This window comes from Ceratotherium simum, chromosome 18 (assembly GCF_057802395.1).
Source record: "Ceratotherium simum simum isolate JZ-2026a chromosome 18, ASM5780239v1, whole genome shotgun sequence".
Classification (NCBI taxonomy): Eukaryota; Metazoa; Chordata; class Mammalia; order Perissodactyla; family Rhinocerotidae; genus Ceratotherium; species Ceratotherium simum.
This window is the reverse complement of record NC_141917.1, coordinates 57,983,398-58,007,256: the sequence shown is the minus strand read 5'-3', so window position 1 is coordinate 58,007,256 and position 23,859 is coordinate 57,983,398. Positions and strand designations below refer to the sequence as shown.

The window sequence follows — 23,859 nt, the reverse complement described above, 5'->3', positions numbered from 1 at the left end:
TGCGGGGCTTGTCCCGGAAGCGGAAGGAGGGGACGCGGAGTGGGAGCTGAGTGGCGCTGCGCTGCGGGAGCCAGAGCCCGAGCCCGAGCCGAATGAGCAGGAAGCGTGGACCCTGTTGCGCCGGCGTCTGTGAGCGGGCCATCGAGCTCGCGGGTTAGACCTCGATGTCCGCGCCACATTGGCGCCCTCCAAACCAGATTCCTGATGGGCGGGCGGCGGCCGACACCGAGGCTGAGAGACCAGACCTTTCGGGAAAAGGAACGAAATGTCACCAAAAGGAAAGCTCTCCGTGGGCTAAATTCTTCCTGCAAACCGGGAGCGGACTCGCGCGGCCGGACTCCGTCCGAGGGCCCCGCTGAGAGCGCGCGGTCTCGGGAAGCACATTCTGGGAACACCGCGCCGTGTGACTGTGACGTGCGGTAGGTGTTACCATGTCCCTCTCACAGACGGACTGACCGAAGCCCAGACAAGGGAAGCGACTCGGCTTAGGCCGCTTGGCCAATTCGGGAGCCGTGGCCGCGGCAGGCTCCTCGGGGACCTGTCTCCAGGGCTCTGCAGGAGGGGGACTGCCGGCCCTGACTGCTGATGCCCCAGGACCGGCGGGAGAGATCAGCCCCGGGCCCCAGCGGAGGAAAACGAGACGGTGTTTTCAGCAAGATGATTTTATACTACCTGAAGGACTTTAATTTGTTCTAAAAATCATGTTCCAACAAGTTTTTGGGGGGAAGGGGTTAAAAGTTCCGTTTTACAGTGTCCTTACTTGGCAGATTAGAAAGTGACAACCCATTGATTCCCAACTTAACCTTGTGTTCTCAAAGGCAGGCAGTATCTTTACCCTAGGGCTTGGGGGCTTACTGGGTACTCAGACACAGGCCAGGTGGTCCCTGCAGCAGGCGGGGGAGCAGCGACCTGTGCCAAAACCCTGGTCTGAGACAAGGAGATGCTCATAGGGTGCCAGCCTGCACACACCCCGATACCTTCCAGCTGTGCCTATGACCCTTTGTCACAGAGTAATGTCACTTCCTTGGGACAACCCAGAGCCATGGGGCTGGCCACATTACGAGAAACAGGCACTGTGAAATTAGGAAAGTAACTCCACAGCACAAACAGCTCCTCTGACATGATTTTTTTTTTCTAAACTTTGGTCATTTAACTTAGTCTTCACAACTCTTGGCATAAGCACTTGCATCTCCCAAATGGGGACATGTACACAGGAGTGAAGTGATTAGCCCAGAGCCACACAGCTGGTAGGTAGCCGGTCTGGAGTTCCACCAGACTGCCCTCAAAGCCACTGCAGCCCCTGCCCTTTTCTGGGCTGCATGTGTCTTGCACCAAGGCTGAGTCAGAAATCCCTGCTGGATCTGAAACTGTGGTTCTGGGCTGACTGTTCCTGGACCCCTTGGTTTGCCCTGTGGGGCCACCTTTTATCTTAAGGGGCAGCTACTTCCCCAACTGTGAAATTAAGTAGATATGTCCAAGATGATCTATCCTGGAGTGAAAAAACTACAAAACTCAAGTCTTAGCTTATGGTTTCAGGGACGGGAGGCAGCATTAAAAGACTGTTACTTCACAGTCAAGGGAGAAAAGTTTTTTTCTTTAAATATCAGCACCAGCCAGATACTAAGATAGCCCCAGGGCTGCATGGGGAGCTGGCAGCCCGGGGCCGTGGCCAAGGGGTGCACTGCCAGACAAGGCTTTGAGCTATGCCCTGTAAGAACTACAAATATTTTGGGGGGCAAAACAAAGTCACTGAAACCTGGGCCACAGAGCCTTCTTGGGAGGGCTTCTTTCTCTGGGGCAGGTGAGGTCTGGATGGAGCCAGGATAACGTTCCTTGATGTGGATCCTTGGTTTCTGTCACCCAAAGCTAGGAGGTGACCCTGGAGGGGGGAGAGGCAACACGTGGCCCTGAATGAATGAAAGGCAGGTGGAGGTCAGTTTCCACGCAGAAGGCCAACAGGCTGGCTTGGCCTCTTTGCCCTGCCCACCTCTCTGCAGTCTAGCTGTGGGGCCTGAGCCTCAGACAGGGGTCCAGTTCTTCTCCACTAGTCTAGAATCCAGAAAGGGCTGATTTGGCCATAAAGGACCAAATGAGAAACGATTCTCAGACTGGTTTGTGCAAATGTTTTTTTTTTTTTTTTATTTCCACATTTATATCACAAGGTGTCCACTTACTGGACCAAATAGCAAAGTTGCTCCCTTCTGCGTCCTGAGAACACAGAAGTCTAGGTACTGTACATTCACTAAGGCTCCTTGTTTTTGCAAATCGCATTTATGACAATAACCATAAGGCAAACGAATCTAAAGGAATGGTTATGAGTGTTTCCAGCGTACAGACAGGTCTCCACGCCCAACAGGACAGCTTACACACCAGTAGCACCCGCGGTTACTTTTGTGTCTTTTGGGAGTGGACTCTAGAAAGGTGAAATTTTCTAGATATGTGCAGGAAGGGGAAAATGAACAGGGAGAAAGAAAGGAAAATTATTTGGCTGGTGGTCAGATGGAAGAGGGGGATGAAATAAACACTAGAAAACTTAAATTTTTGCAGCATTTCTTTAAAAACTGGGTTTTAACTGGAATCAGATACGAATGTGTGGATGCCCATGGAGTGTGGGTCAAACTGGCTGGCCAGGTGGCCTACCCGGTGCCAGCAGCTCACTACAGCTGAGAAGCTTCTGGCACCATGACGGAAACGCTGGCCAGGTAAGGTACACACAGAGGCTACGGGTTTGCCCACTGCCTCAGACACTCAGGGTAAAATTAAAAAACAGAAAATGCAAATCGATGAGATGCGTGCTTCGGTTGCTGTGTTAAAGGTAACCTCTCCCACAGATTTTCTGTGCCTGCCTGCAACTGAGGGCCCAGCTTCCGGTGCTGGGAAGCATCCGCACCTCTTCCGGGGTGGGGACTAACGCTTTTTATAGCTGGTTTGCTATCGAGTTCTGAACTCACTTTGCCGGCCTTTCTTCCACGCGGTCCTTCCTTTGCAATTTTGTTAGTAAACTGGTAGCAGCATTTCACAAAAGAAGGAGAATTTTGAGGGCAGAGCGGAGACTCCCGCCCCCTCCCGCCAGCCTGCCCTGGGCCAGAGTCCCAGGTTCCCAACCCCTGGAGGTGGCTGGGCCCCGGCCCCCGCCCGCCCCGGCTAACTGCAAGGTGGGAATGCACTTCGAGGCCGCCGGGCGGTCAGTCCAAGCAGACATAAGGCAGAATGTTCAACCGCCCGTCATCGCCATGCGGGTCGAGCGATATGCACTGCGTCCAGTCATACCAGTTACCCTGTGTGTCCTGACACCCGTTCACCCCCGGCCACTGGTGGGCCTGGATTCTGTCCAGATCGTCCTGCGTGACCTCCCGGGTCAGCCCCGGGAGGTCTGTGGGCGGGCCATGAGGCACCAGCACGTGTGGCTTCCTGGCCCCACGCCGGCTGCTCTCCTCCTGCTTCAGGTACTCGGACATGAAGTGGTGAGCCCCCGGGGTCTGCGCGCCTGACGACGAGAGCAGGCTGCTCTGCCGGCTCAGGTAGGACTGGATGATCTCATTGCGTGACAGCTCCTTCCAGTTCGTCTGTTCAAAAGGGCTCTGGAGGCTGGCCTTGGCCTCAGGCTTGTCCAGCTCTGTCCTGGGCTGCTCCATGTGCACAGGGCTGTCGGCCCGCACCGGCTCTTTCTGGGTCAGAGGTTTGATCTGTCTTGTCATGGGGTCAAAGGTGAGCTTCCGCTCTTTTAACCGGACCGGCTTGATGCCCGCCTCGGCCACCTGCCCGTCCAAGTTAACCGTGTAGTCGCGAGGCCGGTACCTCTTCTTCTTTTTGCTGTCCGAGCCACCAGAGGAGGCAGCATCGCTGTCTGCCTTGGAGGAGTCCGGAGAGAAGCCTGCCCGGGGCAGGAGGGGCTCGGCCGGGGGCAGCCCCGCCTTACAGCCGGGCCCTGCCAGCCGCTGGTGGCTGTCGGGCTGCTCCAGCCAGCGCACTGGGCTCTCCACGCTGGGCAACAGCTCGAGCCGCCGCACAGGGGGCGTGGACGGCTGGGCCACCAGAAGCGGTGACGGCACCTGCGTGGCATCGAGCGCCTGGGGCTGCGGCGGGGGGCTGGGCACGGAGCCCCCGGGTGTGTACGGGCTCCGCTGCCGGGCAAAGGAGCCCTCGTGCCGTGAGTTCCGGGGACTGAAGGAACAGCGAGGAGGCCCCTTGGGTGGGGGGGCCCCCGAAGTCTCGTCCACCCTGTCCAGCCGCTGCAGCACTGCAGCCTTGGTCTGCAAGCACAGCCCGGGGGGCTTGCCCAGGCCCGGGGAACTGGTGTGCGGCCTCACAGTGTTGACGGGGATCTTGCCGCTGTGCTTATCCATCTCGCCAGGATCCAGGCGGCCGCCCTCGGGGCCCACCTGCCCACTGCCGTCCAGGGGCCCAGGGAAGCTCTCGGGGCTCCCGCTGATCCCATTGGTGGGGAGGGGGCATGAGTTGGGTACCAGGGAGTCATGGCTTGCTTTGGAGACCTTGGGAGGCGGCCCAGGGTGGCCAAGGTCGCGCTGGTCCCCCCGGCGCTTGCGGCTGCCCAGCCTGTCCAGCCGCTGCCCGGGCAGCCTCTGGATGTCGTTGCGGTTCTTCAGGTCGTGGATGCTCTTGGGTGTGCCGGCCGCCCCCGCCTCCGGCCGGCAGTTGTGTGCACCCCCGTTGGCAGAGCCGGGGCCGCCCGCCAGCCCCCGCAGCGCCGCCTCATTCTGGTGCACAGGCTCGATGAGCTTCTGCCAGCTCCGCAGCAGCTTCTTGGCCCGCTTGGCGAGCTCCTCGTTCTTCGTCTTCTTGCGGACGTCGTTGATGAGCTTCCCAAGTCGCGTTTCCTACAACCAGAGAGAGACGATCAGACACTTGGGACAGGGAGTCCCCCGTGAAAAGGAAGCTGAGCCAGAAAAGGTGGGAAGGGCCCCTGCTCTTTGGAATGACCTCACTGACCCTAAACCACCGACTTACTGTACACAAAACCTATGGGGATTTTGGGTCCTTTGTGACATCTAAATTCTCAAATCTTGTCCTCAGACCTTAGGGTCCTCGGGCAGCATTCTCAGAGGCACTGACCCATGGGCTCCTGGCGCTGTCAAGGCCACTGCAAGGACACTCCACCAGGGACACTTGGTGGGTGAGAGTACACTGTGGCAAAGACCACAGCAGACAGAGGGAGGGCCTGAGCCAGCGCCACTCAGTGGAGCCTCCCCCAAGTGTGCAGGGCGTCCCATGGAGGAAGCAGCCCCAGCTCTGGGACTGAGGCCACCCAGTCCCTGCAGTGCCCCCGGAAGACGACCCTCTCAGAGCACATGCTGTGAGCTGGGGACACTCACCTCGAGTGCCTCTTTGGTGATGGGGTATTTCTCCAAGCTGGAGATGACTTCCTGCACCGCTACCATGTTCCGGATCTGCAAAACAGGAGCCACTTGTCACGCTCCCGCCCTTTTCCCTATCGCAGCTTGCCAGGCTCTCCCTCACCAAGAGCCAGTGGAGCCAGCCTCACCAAAGCCCCCACCTCACTCAGGCTCCTGCCTGCGCCCAGGCCAGCATGGCACCCAGTGCTCACACTTCCGTCCACCTGGGGTACAGGTTACCACCAGCTAGTCCATGTACACACCCACCCAGCCGCCTGCATGGCTGTCACACAACCCAAACTCATGATGCTAATGAAACAAGATCTGCTCTTGGTCCAGGGGATGCGCTCTACTCTGCCATCTGATGGAGCAGGAGGCTGAAGAATTTATCCAATAAAATGCACCAAGCTTAAAAGAAAAGATCAATACAAACAATCCAATCCATTTGGCTACATTAACAAGACCTTCAGATTTCATCCAAAGACACCATAAAGGGAGCAAAGTCATAGGTGGGAGAAGACAGATGCCACAGGTCCCTGAGGATCCGTGTCTAGATCCTGGGCCAGGAGAGACGAACAGGCCCCGCGCAAAACGGGAGCCTGCCGCACCTCTGCTCAACCTTGTTAGTAATCAGGAAATGCTGACTGACCCCACAAGTGGACACGCTGTATACACACCCAACTGGCAGGAATGGCATCTGACAATACCAGGTGGTTCTGGGGCACAGCCAATCTCTGGAGAGCGATGGGCTTTGTCTGGAAAAGTCGAACATGTGCATATCTCATGAGCAAGCCATTCCACCCGTTCTGTGATACCTGCTCGGGGCCAGGCCCTGCTCTCCATGCAGCACCACCTTGTTCATCGTCACAATAGTCTGGAGCGGGGGGTGGGGGGTGGGTGGGGGAAGCGCCACTGTCATCACATTTTACAGATAGGAGACGCACAGAAAGAAGTGGGTCATGTGGTCCAATGTTGTAATGACACCCATGTCCTCAAAGAGTCGAAGGAACGGACTGAGAAATTCAAGAGCAATAGAAATGAGCCAACTGCAGCTTCAGCGCATCAAGACGAAGCTTACAGCACAGGGAGTGAGAAGTCACAGAAGTACTTACTGTATGATTCCACTGACAGCGAACATCAGAGCAACTCAGAAACTAATTTAAAATCAATCAAAGCCCTAAGTGTCAGAGTGAAAATCCTAAGGCTTCTAGAAGAAACAGGAGACTATCTTTGCAACCTTGCAGTAGACAAAGACTTCTTAGGAGCTTCAAAGCACTAACCGTCCAAGAAAAAATACTGACAAACTGAGCTTCATTAAAATTAAGAATTTTTGCTTATTAAAATAAGACATGGTTAATGAAGAGGCCAGCCTCAGCCTGGGAGAACGTGTTGACGAAGCAACCCCGGGAAAGGATTTGGATCCAGACTAGATAAGGAAGTCCTGCAGCTCAACAACCCCCAGCAGCTGCAGGTTCCTGGTGGGCCAGCCAGTGGTGAACCCTCTGCCCTCCGAGATCCCACAGTGAGTATATCACACCCCCCGCCACATGAGAACCTAGTTACATAGGCACAATACAAGCAGGAAGGTACACCTCCCACCCCGCCACCACAGAGTTTCCTTATATCTTTTCCAAAACTGTGCCCTACATAATATCCAAGCCTGTGTATATACACTTACACATTTAGAACAGAACAGAACAAAACATGGCTGCCTTGCTTTTTCTCACTTCACATCAGAAAGGCCCAGCATCACAGACCTCTTCCCTTTGCTCAGCCCTACAGTGTGTGTATGTGTGTGTGTGGTGGAAGAGGGGGCACTTAGGCGTGTCCACTCGCCGTTACAAACAAGGCCGTAATCACCCCCTTTACTGGAGGTGACTCTGGGCTAAGATAACACACAAGCAGCCAGAGGGACTATCAGCTCAAAGGCCACGAATGATTGTCATCAGCCCCCTGGAAGGCTGCTCCCATCCCATGCCCACCGCGGGCGAGGAAGGTGGGGAAGCCTGTGTCCCACACCCATGCCAGCTGTAGTGTGTCTGCTTCCTGTTGCTGTCAAAACGATCACACAATGAGCAGCTTAAACGACACGCACGTATCATCTTGGTCCGGAGGTCTGGTGTGTGGTTCAGGTCTCCCTGGGCCGAGATCTGGGTGTCAGCAGGCTGCCCTCCTTTCGGGAGGCTCTCGAGGGCCCGTCTCTTGCTCCTTCAGGTGTTGGCAGAGTTCAGTTCCTCAATGCTGTAGGACTGAGGTCCCCGTTTTCTCACTGGCTGTCATCTGAAGGACACTGCATTACCTGGCTTGTGGACCCTCCCTCCATCTTCCAAGTCAGCAACAGAGTTGAGTCCGCACATCACACCTCTCTGACCCGGCCAGGAAAGGGTCTCTGCTTCTACAGATCCAATTAGGCTGGGCCCACCCAGATAATCCAGGTCTGCAACCTTAGTCATCTGCAAAGTCCCTTCTGCCATGTGAAGTACCACATGCCCGGGTTCTGGGATTAGGATGGGGACATCCTTGGAGGCCATTATTCTGCTGGCCACATGTATTCCTGGCTTTCATTATCTGCCCCATTTCTAGGTGAAGGCAGCTGTCACCCCCACCCCCACCCCACCCTGAGTTCTGTGTGTCTCCTCTGGGCGTAAAATGCAGTGATCACAGAGCAACGACAGTGGCCCTCACTCTGCTCAGCAGCACTCTCGCAAAGCTGCCCCTCTGTCAGGGGCCCAAGCTTCACGGTGGCAACAAAGGCCTCACCTTGAGATGTGCTTGTTTGGGGCTGTGTTCCTGAACACATCCAGGTAGCCGCAGAAACCTGCTCCAAGCTGCGTCGAGGGAGGGGTCTGAGAGGAGACACAGTCAATCCTCTACGTACCTCTAATGTGCCACGGGCAGGATTTGGCACGAGAGGAGCCTGGGCAGTAAGGAGGCCAGTCCCACGGGGCAGATGCTGCCTGCCCCCTGGTCCCAATCCCAGGATTCTGGCCCCGCCACACGGCCTGTCTCCACCCAGTGACCTCACCCTGGTATATTTAGAGCCCTGGGTCCCCACACACTCCTGAACCAGCAGTCCACGCAGGACAAGCCCGGCAGCACAAGAGTGTCCTTGTCCTTGGGCAGACGCTGTCCTGCTGCCAGACAGGAGAGGGGAGGCAGAACACCTGGCAACCCCGGGAGCTGGCAGCAAGTTGGCGCCGCAGACACTGCACAGCCAGAGACCGTCCTAGAAGCTGCACAGGGCTGGGGATGGGTTAAGGCCTGCGGCCCCACCACCACAGCCAAGCACCTCTCGCACTCGGGTGGGCGTGCAGAGAGGCCTTCAGCCTTGAGGAGGCACTCAGGCTCTCAGCCCTGTGAAAAATGCTACTACCTCTGCCTTCCTCTTTCTGCCGCCGCTGCATGGAAGTTCAGGACCGCACTGGGGGCTCATCCCTCTGGCTCTGCCCTCCTCTTGGGCCATGATGGTGAGGGCACTGAGCACTGGGTGGGGAGCACCACTTGGGCATTCCAGATGCAGTCAGTCAGGCCCCAAAGGACCAGGAAGCAGACCCCAAGAAACGCTGCAAGGAGCCTGGCCCTCACCACATCCGATAGGCAGGAGTCCTGGGGTCTGTGCAGCACCAGGCCGGGCTCCTGCCTCAGACCGACAGGCAGTGTCATCCCAACGAGCCCTGCCTTACCAACGAACCCACCCACCCACGTAAGAGCAGCAGGCCTCCCACCCTCGATGAGAGGGCCCTTTGGGTAGCAGAGATGCCAGGGCTCAGATGGGGCTGAGGGGAGGCTCCTGGTCTGCACAGCCCCGCACGGGGCCCTCGAGGCAGGGAGGTGCATGTCAGGTGGAAGGCAGGCCAGGCCTGCCTGTGGCGAGGGCAGCACCTGAGCGGCACCTCCCAGGGTGGACAGCAAGAGGTCCCAGGGCCTCGGAGATGGTGAGATGGCACCAAAGCCCTGGACAGGGGAGAGAGGACGCCAGGAGAAGAATAGCCCCGGGGTCGTGAGCCAGCTCCTACAGACCTGCCTTCTATCAGCTTCAGCCACTGTGGGAGTTGAACTGCTGCCACCACCCCCAAAGACCACCTGTCTCCGCCCTGGTTCTGGGTCCCTCATGGCACCTGTCTGTATGAAAAGACACTTGCTCAGAATTCATAATCACAGCTGCCGCTGCTCCATGTCTGCATGCGGAGGAAGCCTCTGAGCTGCTCCCAGGCAGCGCCCTCAAGGGGGGCTTTGGGGCAGTTCTGCAGGCCAGATCCTGAGGGCCACATGCAGCTTCGTGCTGTCAGGAAGAGCCTGGCGCTCCTGTGGCCCTTTCTTCCTGTGGATATCTCCCTCGAGATTCCTTCCCAGTAAACAAAAACATCTCCCAAAACCACCTGCCAAATGGCTTTCCCAAAAGGGCCAGAATTCACACACCAGGGACATCTGAGCACCTGCAGCCTTTCATCTTCTCTTGGGCTCCTTCAACAGATGCAGATTAGTTTGTATTTCCTTAACAATTAGTGAAGCCAAGTGTCACTTCCCCTTTCTACCAGTGATGACTTCCTGTGTGAACTGCTCACCATCCCAGCCCACTTACGTTCCTCAGTTGACTGGCCTCTTCATTGGAAGTCAGTACTCGCCCAGCCGTGGAGCTCGCAGGGGGGTGGCGTCTACCCCTGCAATTGGATGTCTACATGTCCTCAGGGGAGGCGCAGGGCTCTTGTGGAAGGGCAAGGGGCAGGCAGGGTGGGCCAGGCAGCGGGGGAGCACTCAGAGAGGACCCCCGAGGTGTTCACTCCAAAGGCAGGGCAGGAAGTTGGCGGGCAGCCCCGGGTGTGACTCAGGTGTCTGCACAGGTGTCCACGCAGTCACCCATGCCTACTGGTGGAAGTGACTCCTCAGCTGTCTGGCTGAGTGCTTTCGGGCCCTAGACTGGAGATTCATGAGGCACAATCACGTACACATGGTCGGACAGGAACCGAACACCAATCCCAGGCAGAATGGGAACCAGCTGGTGTCTCCAGCATGAACACTCAGACACCTCCTGGCCTCGGGGAGGGGAGAGAGAACCCTCAGTGAGCACATCCTCACTCACGGGGGATGCCCCAGGGACACATGCTTGGGGGCCGGGGAGGGGACACTCCTCACTGCCGACCCAGTTCCTAGGGCTCTGATAGGGTCTTCCCACCCCAGGAGAACCAAGAGCAGACACAAAGCAAGTGGAAAGGCCTTCGTTCTCTAAGAGCCCCTCAGCCCATGCTAAAGTCACTACTCCAGCCAGCCTGCCTGGCGACATGTGCTGCTCGTATCACACTGAACGGGAGGAAGGGAGGGGCCAGGACATGCACAGGCGACAGCCCAAGGAGAGGATGGGACCCCTCAGAAGCAGCTTGGGGAAGAGTCTGGACCACGTAGTGCAGGACGCCACCACTCCTGCTCACACCTGAGGCTGGCAACATCCCTGTCTTCCCAATGGGTCACGTGGGAGCAAGGAGGCACCAGTGCAGAGCTCCATTAAAGGTATACCACTCATCTTACCCTTTTAATGACATGTTTTAGAGTATTTACTGAAGAAGGGATATGATCTGAAACTTGCTACAAAATAATCCCCTTGGGTGGGTGGCGGGAGGGCACAGATGAAACTGCTGATCGGCTGTCAGCTGGTATCTCCTGGAGGGGTTTCATTATTCTCTCACGTTTATGTTTGAAATTTCCCACAAATCTGAAAGGTTACAAAAGACCCCTGTGCCCTAACTCTGGGGTGGGAGAGGTCACTGGACCTGAACTGCACTGGCAGCCTGTGGAGGTGGAGGGAGCAAATACTGTTTGCCTGTGTCTCCCCCTCCGCAGTGAGCCTGTCTCGAGCCCCCTCAACCTCAGATCCAAACCATAGGGCACCACCCAACTGGTGTGACCCTTGGAGCTCCTCACCAAGCTCCCCGCAGGCTGCTGAGCTGCCACTCAACAGAGCTAGTGCAAAACCAGCCCGCACTCCTGGGGCAGAGAGGGTTCCCTGCCTCCCTGCTAAAGAGCCCAGAGAGAGCCGGCACCAGGCTGTGTGCAGACTCCACAGCTCCTGCTCACCAGACAGGCTAGACCTGCTTTCTGCCCTCAGACAGGGAGGGCGCCCACGTGGACACAGCCCAAACACCTCCCGAGGGGCGCTCCAGAGGGCTGCAGCCACGGAGAGGGCCGGCTCAGGGGTTGGGTTCCCAAGGCGCTGAGGCCTTGGAGGGAGGACTCGGTAAGAGGGGTCCCAAGCTAGTAACCTGACGAGAGGCCACAAGCCACACAAAGCCGTCGCCTGTCCGCAGACGCCATCATGTGTGCGCTCACATATGCATGAAGTTAGGAGCTGGGTGGAGGGCGGTCAGGGTCTGGGGGCATCTCACAGAGGGGCCGTGGGCCAGGCAACCTTGCCTGGGGAGGGTGGGAACATGGTAAAGAGCCCACGGTAACCCAGGGAAGGGACAGTCAGTGCTCTGTGGCCTGCTCACCTCTGGTGAGCACGTGTCCCAGCTCCTGCCAGACACTCGCACATCCATGATCTGCGATCCTGTGGCCACAGCTGGGATGCAGGACCTGGCTGCTCAGGACCTTTCTTCTCAGGCTGCTCCCAAAGGCCAGCCAGCCACACTGCCCTGTGGCCCACCCTCTGACACAGAGTCATACCACTGGCTTCTCCAGAGTCTAGGAGACCAGACTGTCTTCAGAAAACCTGCCTACACCAGGGCATGTGGAATCATCTTTAAAACCAAACCCTGTTGGAAAAAAAATTGTAATTGGCTCTCATCACATGTCCGAAAGTTGCTCTGTGAATCGGATTGTCGGTCCAGCCCTGGATCCCCGTGCAGAGGTGGGGCCAGCCTGCGCAGTGGGGCAGACCTGCCACTGACCAGCCTCCTGCTGGCCCTATTTCAGGGGATATGTAGATAAACCCCAGGCCCTGAGTAATTACTGCCCCGTGGGGGATTTCCAGCCCTACTGTGAAACAAGGAACTGAGACATCAGCTTCAGAGTCTGCGAGGCCCCTCGCTCCCTGCTCTCCCTTTTCTTCATGCATCAAGGGTTCCCACTGCACCCAAAATCCCCAATCTCTCCGAAATTAAGCTGGCCATGTGAAGCCGTGGTGCCAAAGAAGAAACCCTTCGCTTCCTAAGGTCCGAGCACTGGTGGGACCCAAGGGCATTGAGGCAGGGCAGGCCCACCCCAGCCTGACTCTCACAGGACCACCTCTTGTTGGATTCCTCCAGGGGCCAAGCTCTCTACCTTTTCATCCTCACAACTCCATTTTACAGATAAGTAAAATGAGGATTTGAGAAGGGAATGGAAGTCCAGGGCTCACCATGCAGCTAGAAGGTGCAGAGCATGGCCGTATGCTAGCCTGGCACCAGCTCTACTAGGTGAATGAAGGTGAGGGAGGGCACCCAGACACCACCCGACTCTGATGCTGGCATCCTGCCCACATACTCTCCCCGACCTGCCACAGCAGGGAAACGCACAGGTTACAAAGAGTTCCCTGAAGCCAAACAAGGGCAGTGGCTTCGTCCCCAGCAGCACCTTCAATGGTCTCAGCGCTGCCTCTGCCTTCCCCCTGGGGTGCCCCAGAGCCAGGGAGACCCACACACCCACAACCAATGCTGGCCCTGAGCTCCAGGCTACTTGGTAAACGACAATGGCACCGGAGCCCACTTCCCGCCAGGCGCACATCGAGGGCAGGCTCACTCCGCCTCCCTGTCTGGCCAGCCCCCCGACCACCTTGAGGCCCTGCATCCGTGCGGCACAGCCCACACCAACTCACTCAGTGGGCTCAAAGCAGGCCAGGTCAGCAGCAAAGCACCCATAAGAACTAGTTCACTTTAAAAACCAAGGATGTGCAAGTCGTCTTTTTTTTTTAATGCAGAATGGCCTAGACCAGAATTTACAAAAACCACTTAGCTCAAAAGACTTTGCAAGTGTTCATCAGCAAGCAAGCTATCCTTTCAAACCAAAACACACCACAGATGGCACCCAAAAGCAAACAGATTACGAACCTTTCAATGTGCTGAGCATTCTAATGCCAACCCCGGCTGAGTTACCGCGCCCTGCCAGCCACACAGGAGGCGTCAGCTGGGTCCGCTGAGGGCGTACATGTGGGTATATGAAACGGGGCTTTGCCGGGCGCGAGCATGTCTGTGATTTCGTCCCAGCCCCACCATCTTGAGCCACAGCAAGTCTTTCTGCTTCTGACAAACTCCACACATGTTCCCAGGCAGGTGCCATTCTGTGACTCAAACTGTCTTTGCCACAAGTCAGTGCAAGAGGTGGTGCCTGCATTCCACGCAGAGCCTGGAAGAGCCCAGCCCGTGTCCCACCCTGTCTGCCTGAGCAAGAAAAAGAAGTCAGTGCGGCTCCATCCTCCTCCTCCTGGCCCTATGGTGCCTCGCCTGGTCCCACAGCCGGGTGCGAGCAAGGGGAACCTCCCGTGAGCGCATGCCACACCACGTTCTGTGCTCTGCCTGGTGAAGGAGCCTTCCTCCACCAGGACCCCATGGGAGCCTTGTCTCTCATTCACGGCATCTCGGAGGAAGAACGACACAGGGGCGGGGAAAGCTGTATCCCAAGCTGCCACTACCAAGCCCAACACTTGGCAAAAGCACAAAAGCACTTCCTCACCAGTGGGGCCCATCTGCTCCCAGGACTGTCCACAGCTGGAGCGTGGCCACCATCTGTGTGGCCCTGACTGTCGTGCACTCACAGCCCGCAGAGCGCCCACGGCCAGAGCACGCAATGAACGGAAACTCTAGCCTGGCCCAGACAGCAGGCAGAGCACGGCCTGCACCCCACGAGCACCCCCGGAAGAGGAAGCCCAGGGCGGCAGCTGGAGCTCGCCATCAGCGCACAAGCCCGAGTGGCTGCCATCAGGGGACCTCTGTGAGAGAGGCTCGCAGGTAAGAAGTGGGGAGGGGAGGCAGCACCCTCTTCAGAGCCACCGCCCCCAAACTCTCCCTCTCTCACTCCCGCTTTAGTCTCAGCAGCTCTTCCCAACTAAACTACGAACTTAAACTCTCCTGACCTCTGGATCAGGTCCACAGGACTTACAATTCTTGTTGTAATTCAGCCCTTTCTGAGAGCACAAGAACTCTCAACATGTCATCTGTGAACTGGATGACTCCAACTGATACAAGTGGAAAACTGGAAAGCCAAGAAGAGCTCTTTACTTCTGCCATAGATGTTCACAGAAGGGTCCCGTTGGCAGTGCATCTGATGACAGACAGCACGCCGGGTGGCGGTTTCTCCCTCCCAGCCTCGCTCTCACAGAAGCTGTGCAAGATGGACTGACCTGACTCCCACGAGAGGGGCACACACAGCGCTCCTCCCAGGTGCATGTGGAATATGCGCGGTCCAAAATGGACGAGGGCTGGCCCCGTGGCATAGCGGTTAAGTGCGCGTGCTCTGCTGCTGGCGGCCCGGGTTAGGATCCCGGGCGCGCACTGACGCACCACTTGTCAGGCCATGCTGTGGCGGCATCCCATATCAAGTGGAAGAAGATGGGCATGGATGTTAGCTCAGGGCCAATCTTCCTTGGCAAAAAGAGGAGGATTGACATGGATGTTAGCTCAGGGCTGATCTTCCTCACAAAAAAAAAAAAAAAAGGGGGAACCGATAGGGGCCAACCTCCGGGAGACTGCTAAGTAACCAGAGAGGTGACAAGAGTACACTCCTGCACTGCCAAATGAAAAGGCCCGGAGGTGGTGCAGGGCAGACGAGGGCCAGATGGAGGAGCTGCTCAAAGACGCGGCGGGCCAGACCTGGCCTCCAATGCTGGCCCAACTCGGACATCAGCAAGACCAGCCACCAGCTCCTCCTCTGTCAGCCTAGGAGCCCAGGCAGAATGTTGGGAAAACCAACTATCCCAGATAGTGCACTGACCGCAATCCTGGGAGCCTCTGCGTCCACAGGAGCCAGGCCAGGTGGGCCCTGCTGCTCTGTGGTCCTTAAGATCAGGCAGCACAGCGCCCAGCGTGGCACCTGGAGGCTGCCAGGTGGCCCACCTGCGCTGCTGTAGGATCCTGAGAACCACAGACACTCTAGAATTCCCCTCAACAAGTCACCGAATGGTTTCTGAGCACCTGGGCGGATGCAGGAAGGGCCTGTTATGGCCCAGTCCTGAGGCATGAGTGGAGATGGCCAGAGGCAAGAACAGCAGCAAGAGTGAAACACCACCACAGAGGCTCAGCCAAGCTACCACAAGCCCCAGGGCATGGAGCCTTCAGGATGAGAGGACTACAGGGAAGAGAACCGAGGACACGCCCCTTCTTAGAAAGGCTCAAGCCCAGAACTGACCCCAGAACCTGAGACTGCCGAGCAATGACGATGACAGTAAAAGTGACCATACCCACAAACGATGACCAGGATGCCCCAGTGGCCCTCACTTTCCTGGGCACTCCCCACGGGGTCACAACATCTGTTCTGACAGGAAAAGACTAACCAGAACTACCCGAACCTTGGTGGGGGCCACTCTGGTGAAGTCATTTGGCAAGTCTCAGAGCTCTCATCCACTTTTACAGACCAGGAATCTGAGAGATCTTCAAACTCACCAGGCCCTAAAGGTAATTAAGGGTGAGGTGTGCCTGTCCTACACACACAGTGACCAACAGCCAGGACAACGCCGCAGCCCACCTGGCTGCGTGAACTCCATAACAAGTGCTCCAGGGCAAAAGCACCAGAGAAGAGGGTGCAGCTGGAGGTCAGCAGGCAGCTCTGAGCCCACTCAGCTGTTCCCTCAGCCACTAAGTGGGAGGACGACACAAGCTTCCTACAAGGCCCTAGGAGGGAGACAAGAGACAGACACAGGGACACCCAGGACAGTGCCTGGCCCACAGTAAGCACTCAGGCCGGAGGGTCACCAATGAGCCTGTCACCAAACTATACTTGGGAGGGGTCAGGTCCAAGGCTGCCCCTCCCTCCACATGCTCCCGGCAGCTCCTGGGCTGTGTGTGGAGCTGGAAGAACAACAGGGGCACAGGGACCTTCTCAGCAGGCATTCCTGCAACAGGGGCCACCATGGAGAGAACCAAGGACACAGGGAGGTGAGTCTGCATCAAACGTCACATAAGGATGGACACTCATACCCCTCGACCCAGCGATTCCACTCCAGGGCACGCAGAGAACAGAACAGAAGCGTGAGCATGTGTGCATGGAGAACAGTCAGGGCAGCTGTACTCAGAACAGCCTCCACTGAAAACCAGCTGCATATCCATCAACAGTCTAAGGGATGACTAAACCATGGTCTACCCAGTCAAGGTCAGCGAACAAACGAACTGGTACACACAACAGCAAAAATACATCTCCAAACAGCGTCCAGTAAAAAGCCAGATACAAAAGGATACACTCTGTAATGGGCTGAGAGCACAAAAGCAAGCAGGACTTCTCACTGGTGACAGAAGTCACAGAAGCTGGGGGTGGGAAGTGGCTAGGAGGGAGCAAGAGTGGCTTCGGGGAAACACTCTATTCCTTGACCTGGGTGGGGGTGACTCAAGGATGTTCGCTTTATAAACATTCACTGAGATGTAAAACTTACGACTGTGCACCCTTCTGGATATATGCTCTAATTTAATAAACAGTTAATTTTAGAGGCCATCCCATCCTGGAAACAGATGCCAGAGCTGCTGGGGTTGAGGAGGATGGGGAGGAGTGGTGTTGGTGAGTCAGCCCCTCACTCCCCCACGGCGACAGACTCTGAGGTTCCCACAGAACCAAGTCTAAGAACCACCGTAAATGAGCCCCAGCGACCTCTGAGAGCCACGGTGTACACTATGCTTCACAGCTCACAGAGAAACATGTCCACACACTCTCGCCCTGGGCAGGGGTTAGTCTGGGGAGGACAAGGAGTTCTGAAGGTTTCAGGAAAGGAGCACTCAGCAGTTCAGTGTCACCAGGAAGGAGCAAGCTCTAAAGTTACCAGAGAGAGGCAGGCAGGCAGCAGCCACTGCCTGGGCATCTGTGTCCTACCACACTGTGGTCTCTTCTGAGACCACAGACCTCCAAAGTAGGTATTATGCCGCTCTCCCAACCAGGAAGCCAGGGTGCCCGTTAAACACCTGACCACAGGTTCATTACTAACCTAACTTGCTAATCCTGTGCAGTCAGTCCATACCTGTCTCCATGCAACAGGCCATTAGCCAGTCATACTGGTGACAAAGGCAGAAAGGGACAGCTGGTTTGAGGGCAGGCAATGGAACAATTAGGAAGAGAAAAGTCTGCATGCCTACACCAGGAAAGAAGATAGCAAAGAAATGGAGATCAGAAATTAAAGTGGGGGTGGTGTGTGGGGGGGCAGATAACATTCAAAAATTAATTTTCCATATTAAAAGGCCAAAAATGAAAAGTCTTATGATCATGCCAATAGACGCAGAAAAAACATCTGATAAAATTGGACATCTATTCCTGATAAAAACTCTCAGCAAACTAGGAATAGAAGAGAACTTCCTCAGTTTGATAAAGTGCTTCTACAATACCCACATCTAACATCATACTTGATGGTGAACAGCTGAATCTTTTCCCCCTAAGAACAGGTACAAGGATGTGTGCTCACCACTTCTATTCAGCTTTGTACAAGAGGTTCCAGCCAGTGCAACAAGGCAAGAAAAAAAAAAAAAAAAAAAAAGACAATCACATTGGAAAGGAGGGAAGTAAAACTGTCTTTATTCACAAATAAGAGAATAATCTATATGGAAAATCTTACAGAATCTACAAGAAAGCTACTAGAATAAGTGAATTTAGCAAGGTTGCAGGATCCAAGTTCGGTATAAAATTCTACTGCATTTCTAAATGCAAGCAACAAACATTCAGAAACTGAAATTTAAAAAACCAATTCCAGGGGCCGGCCTGGCGGCCGGGTTAGGTTCCCACACTCCACTTCAGCAGCCTGGGGTTCGCTGGTTCGGATCCTGGGCGCAGACCTATGCACCACTCATCAAGCCATGGTGAGGAGGTGTCCCACATAGAGGAACTAGAAGGATGTACAACTATGACGTACAATTATCTACTGGGGCTTTGGGGAGAAAAAAGGAAAAAAAGGAGGAAGATTGGCAATAGATGTCAGCTCAGGGCCAATCTTCCTCAAAAAAAACAAACAAACAAACAAACAAACCAAAAAGCCAATTCCGTTTATAATAGCAATTAAAAACTACAAAGTACTCAGGGATAAATTTGATGAAAGATATGTAAGAGCTCAACACTGAAAAGTACAAAACATAGCTGAGAAAAATTAAAAGAGGCATCAATTAATGGAGAGATACACCAAGTTAATGGATTGGAAGAGGCAATATTGTTAAGATGTCAATTCTCCCCCAAACTGATCTACAGATTCAATGTAATCCTAATCAAAATTCCAGCAGAATCTTTGAGAGAAACTGGTAAGTTGATTTTAAAATTTATATGGAAACACAAAGGTCCTAGAATAGCCAACAAACTTTGAAAAAAAGAAAATTGGAAGACTCACATTTCTGAGTTTAAGACATTATATAATCAAGACATTGTGGTATTGGGACAAAGACAGATCAATGGAACAGAACAGAGTCCCTTAACAGACCCACACATACATGGTTAGCTGATTCTTAAGAAAGGTGTTAAGGCAATTTAACAGGGAACAAATAATCTTTCAACAAATAATGCTGGAATAATTGGATAGCCATATGCAAAAAACAACAAAATAAAACAAAAATCCCTCGACCTCTACCTCACAAAATATACAAACATTAACATAAACTGGATCATAAACCTAAATATAAGAGTTAAAACTATAAAACATCTAGAAGAAAACACGGAAGGAAAATCTTAGTGACCTTGGGTTTGGCAAAGACTTTAAAAATATGACATAGGGGGCCGGCTCCATGGCGTAGTGGTTAAGTGCACGCGCTCCGCTGCTGGCAGCCCGGGTTGGGATCCTGGGCACGCACCGACACACCGCTTGTCATGCCATGCTGTGGCGGCATCCCACATAAAGTAGAGGAAGATGGGCATGGATGTTAGCCCAGGGCCAGTCTTCCTCAGCAAAAAGCGGAGGATTGGCATGGATGTTAGCTCAGGGCTGATCTTCCTCACAAAAAAAAATAATAATTAAAAAAAAAATGACACGAAAAGCACAAACTATAGAGAAAACATTAATGGGATTTCATCAAAATTGAAAATCTTTGCTCTTCAAAAGATGACACTGCTACGAAAATGAAATGGCAAGCCAGAGAATGGGAGAAAATATATGCAAATCCTATATCTAAGAAAGGACTTGTATCTAGAGTAAACTCTTTCAACTCAATAGTCAGGCAAGGAACCCAAGGGAAAAAAATGGGCAAATGATTCGAACAGATTTTCAAATCTTTCAACAAAGAAGAGATATGCATAGCAAACAAAAACTTGAAGAGATGCTCAACATTATTAGGAAAATGCAAATTAAAACCACCATGAGATACCAGTACATACCTATCAGGATGGCTAAAATGAAAAAGACTGACCATACCAAGTGCTGGCCAGGATGTGGAGCAACTGGAACTCTCATACACTGCTGGTGGGAGTATAAAACGGTATAATCACCTTGGAAGACATTTTGGCAGATTCTTAACCCAAAAGTCCATGAACACATGAAGGGATAAATGAATTGTAGTATATCCATAAAATGAAATACTATTCAGCAACAAAAAAGCATTAACTACTGATATACACAACATGCATGAATCTCAAAATAAATATGCTGAATGAAAAAAGAGACCAAAACAAAAGTACATATTGCATGATTCCAGAAAATTCTGGAAAAGGCAAACTAATCTACAGCGACAGAAAGCAGATCAGCAGATGCTTGGGGATGGGGGGTAGGGGTGTGTCCTAGCGGGAAGATTACAAAGGGGGCAAGAGGAAACTTCTGGAAATATGTTTATTACTATGATTGTGGTGACGGTTCCTCAGATATATTTATAGGTCAAAATATATCAAATTGTACACTTTCAGTGTGCACAGTTTACTGTATGTCAATTACACCTCAATAAAGCTGTAAACCAACTATGGAGGCAGAGGACAGATGCAACAAGGTCTTGCAAATAGTAGGAGAGGTGGTAGACAAAGACAAGGCAGGTTTCTCTGTTGGAAGGGAGGCATCAGACTCCACCTGGGCTCAGCCTTCCCAGGGTGGACTGAAAGTTCCTTCTGCCCTCAGTAAAATGAAGAAGACTGTCATGCCTAGGCATCCCAGGGGTATGGTAAGGACTGAATAGCAAACAGAAGACCATGTGTAACACATCCCTCATAACAGCCTGGGCTGCAGTAGGCATCAATACACATCAGCTCTTCTTTCCGGGACATTCGGCATGCCCTCACAAACACCTGTGCATCCAACAGACTGCGTGTTCTAACTGCAGGTTTGGAAAAGGTGACTCCTGCCTCAGAGCTGGGCCCAGCCCTCAGGAGATGTGCTGTGGCTGGAGCTGGGGTAACAGTGTCTTATAGGTTGTGAAACAAAAGGCTCACCAGCCACCGAGGGCTGAACTTAAGGACACACGCCCTCAGCAGCCTGCCTGCGGAGTTTTTCATACTTCAACTGGAGACCCAGGAGAGGGAGCCAACTTCCTATGCTCACACGAAAGGCCAGCGGCCACAAACATCTGCATAAAGTCTTAGGCAATCAACAATCTATTCTCCCCCAAACAGTCCGTGTGAGCAATACCCTGCATCCATCCTCCTGACATGAATCCAGCCTCGGTGCGTGCATCTGACAGCTTATTTTCCCTCCTAGCCCTGCATGATTTTCTCCAATGGGAATTAAGCTACCTGTGACTGAATCTGCCTGGAATCCTGACTTTTCCCCCCAGACAGCTGAGCTAGACCCTTACTGCTCTCGTGTGACCCAGGGCTCAGCAGCACCAGTGTCAGTGCAGACCTCCTGGATCAGAAGCTGCATTGGAACAAGCACACAAAGAGATGGTGGACAGAACCACTCTTCCCAAGGCAGTGGGTTCTGCCAGGCACCTCGTGTGCAGCCAACTCAGATACTCCCCAGCAGTAACGTTACCAGCACCACGTGCACCCTGCTTTCCAGAGCACAGAGTGCCTCCCAGGTTGGTCTCATCCAATCCTGATGACAAGCCTAAATCTAGACAGGGGTGTGACGTGCCCAAGCTCACACATCTGCAGGCCAGACAGGTCACTGTGCTGCCCTGCCAGCAGTGGGCTGCAGAGCCAGCCAGGCCCGGCTGTGAGACCCTGCCTATCCTTTCCCAACCCCAGAGGAGGCCCCAGCCAGAGGTGGTATGATGAGGTCCAGACGAACCACAACAGGATGGAAGGACAGTTAATGGCCAGGCTGATGGAGGACATGCTGCCACCAGCAGTGCTCCTAGTCAAGGACAATGGTACCTGGCAAAGGCACGTTGCGGGGCTCTCAGCCCTGTACAGTGGGCAGCCCCGCCCAGTGGGTATTAGCAAATTGTACAAACACATCCCTTACAAACCCGAGTCCAACAGCAGCAAGCCTCACTTGCTCCCCCCACCCCTGCATGACTTCCCTCTTCCAAACCCCAAAGCCAGGGTTTCTGAGATAATTCTGCGGCAGCTCCAACAAGGACCGAGCGGCCTCTGTGGGCTGGATTGATGATCAGTTACAATGTTGGTGACGTTTTCTAAGGGGAGATGACCTTTTCCAGGTTCCAACTGACCGCCTTACAAACCATTGCCTTGATAATAAAAACTCACACAAACACCCCACACTCACAGCTGAACCCCCACAGGACTTGACCAAACTTGGCCTGTGCCTGGCTGGTGCTGCCACTGCCACAGATTCCCACCCATCCAAACTCTACCTCCAGGCTCCTGGAGGGCCACTAGCCCATGGCCTGCAAGGAGAAAAGCACAAGTCCCAAACAGGGTAGGACTTCAACAGCCCTCAGCAACCCCTCGCAGAGCTAAGAACTTGGCACCAAAGAACCTATCTGGAAGTCACAGCAAATCTCATCGGCAGGCACCCCTCCCCCTCCTGTGCAGAAAGGAAGGCCAAGCTGCAGCCTTCACATTAGCCAGGAGCTCTGGACAGCAGCCCTTTCTAGCGAGGGAGGGTGGGAAGGGGTGAGGGAGTAGCCCCTGCGCGTGCTCTGCCATTCCCCATCCTCACCACTTGGGACACTCCACTCCAGCTCTCTTACTCATCCCTCTCCCCCTGCAGTATACTCCACAAGAGCAGGGGCCTTGCTCTTGTTCACTGTCACCTCCTCAGTGCCTGGCCCATAGCAGGGACTCGGTAAGTGTTAACTGATGAATGAATGAATGAATGGACGAACAGATGAATGAGGTCCCACCCTCCTGTCCTCAGTTGCTGGGCACCATGTTTACTCCAATATTATAAACATCTTGGAGGTCTCCCTCTGTGGCAAATGAGAACCTGCAGCCACCAAGTTGGTGTCTGGAAGGCAAACAAGCCTCGTCCTGTTTCCAGCTGTCACCTGCACTGGCCACCCCTCCAAGGTAACAGGAACAGGGAGGTGACACTCAGTGGTCCTCACACATCCCCATGAAGGAAAAGGCAAAGGGCGCATGTCTGGGCCACTGGGGCAGAGGGACAGCCGCAGCAAGGGCAGGCAGAGGCTGTGGCCGGCTAGCACAGGCTCTATTAGTCCTCCAGGCAAACATGTTTACTCAGTAGAGCCCAACAGCTTTGGGGAGAGTCTTCCATTTTCAATGCAGTGGTCCTGGAAGTTACCACAACCACAAATGTTTTCTCCAACTTACCTTCTGGGCTACCCTGAAATTATTCCAAAAGGGTTACATAAGGAGGGAGAAGGGAAGCCATGTGAGACTTTTGCAAAGCCAGACATAAAAGCAACGTGGAAACCGGGTGGTGGTGGCGGCGGCGGCGGCGGGGGGGGGGGGGGGGGGGGGGCCACCCAACAGCAGCCTCTGCTGGGCTAGAGCGGACCCAGCAGCACTTCCTGCCTCGCCCTGAACCACCTGCATCCCACATGAGGGGAAGAGGCAGCAAAATCGACCTGAGGCCAGGAGCCTGCCCATGGCTAAATGTCACAGGCCAGACCCATGCAGCGAGACTTGAGGTCCCAGTCATCAAACGTCCAAGGCGGGCAGGGTCCCAGGGGAACCAGCGCAGCAGCTGCTCCTTGTTGTAAATGCATGTGGGCAAAGCACACCAATAACTGGGAACAGAGAGGATGTCGCTTTCCACTGTATTTCCATCTATGTATCATTTGCTAACATTACTTCCTCAATAATTTAAACTTGTTTTTTTTAACATTTTTTTTTTAAGTGTGTTTTTGCAAACACATAAATGGTACCAAACATAATCGACCAGGGCAACGGAAAATGCAACAGTGCAACTCGGGGAGGAAGCAGATGCACGTTTTTACTAAAACCTACTTTAACATTGAAAAAGGAAATTAGAAAGGATCTCTACTGGATCCCTACCTGTCACCATGCCAGAACAGCTCTGCCTGGGCAACCTGTCACCAAAGCCAAGCCTTGCCATGTCTCATCTCTCAGAGCAGCT

The 23,859-nt window shown here is 54.1% G+C and overlaps 1 protein-coding gene across 7 annotated transcripts in view; it reads right to left on the bottom strand.

Moving 5' to 3' along the window:
- Window positions 1-10: 10 nt before the first annotated feature.
- Window positions 11-23,859, bottom strand: part of MED26 (mediator complex subunit 26) — a 51,520-nt gene continuing 27,671 nt past the window's right edge. For 6 of the 7 annotated variants that reach the window (XM_087443638.1, XM_087443639.1, XM_087443643.1 and 3 more), the window contains 2 exons: window positions 5,334-5,408; window positions 11-4,838 (listed from right to left, as the gene is read on the bottom strand). In XM_087443638.1, the coding sequence (XP_087299764.1) occupies window positions 3,186-4,838; window positions 5,334-5,399 (1,719 nt within the window). In that variant the 5' untranslated portion in view covers window positions 5,400-5,408 and the 3' untranslated portion in view covers window positions 11-3,185. The remainder of the gene's footprint in view (window positions 4,839-5,333; window positions 5,409-23,859) is intronic. The other variant, XM_004422994.3, reaches the window with a different exon arrangement.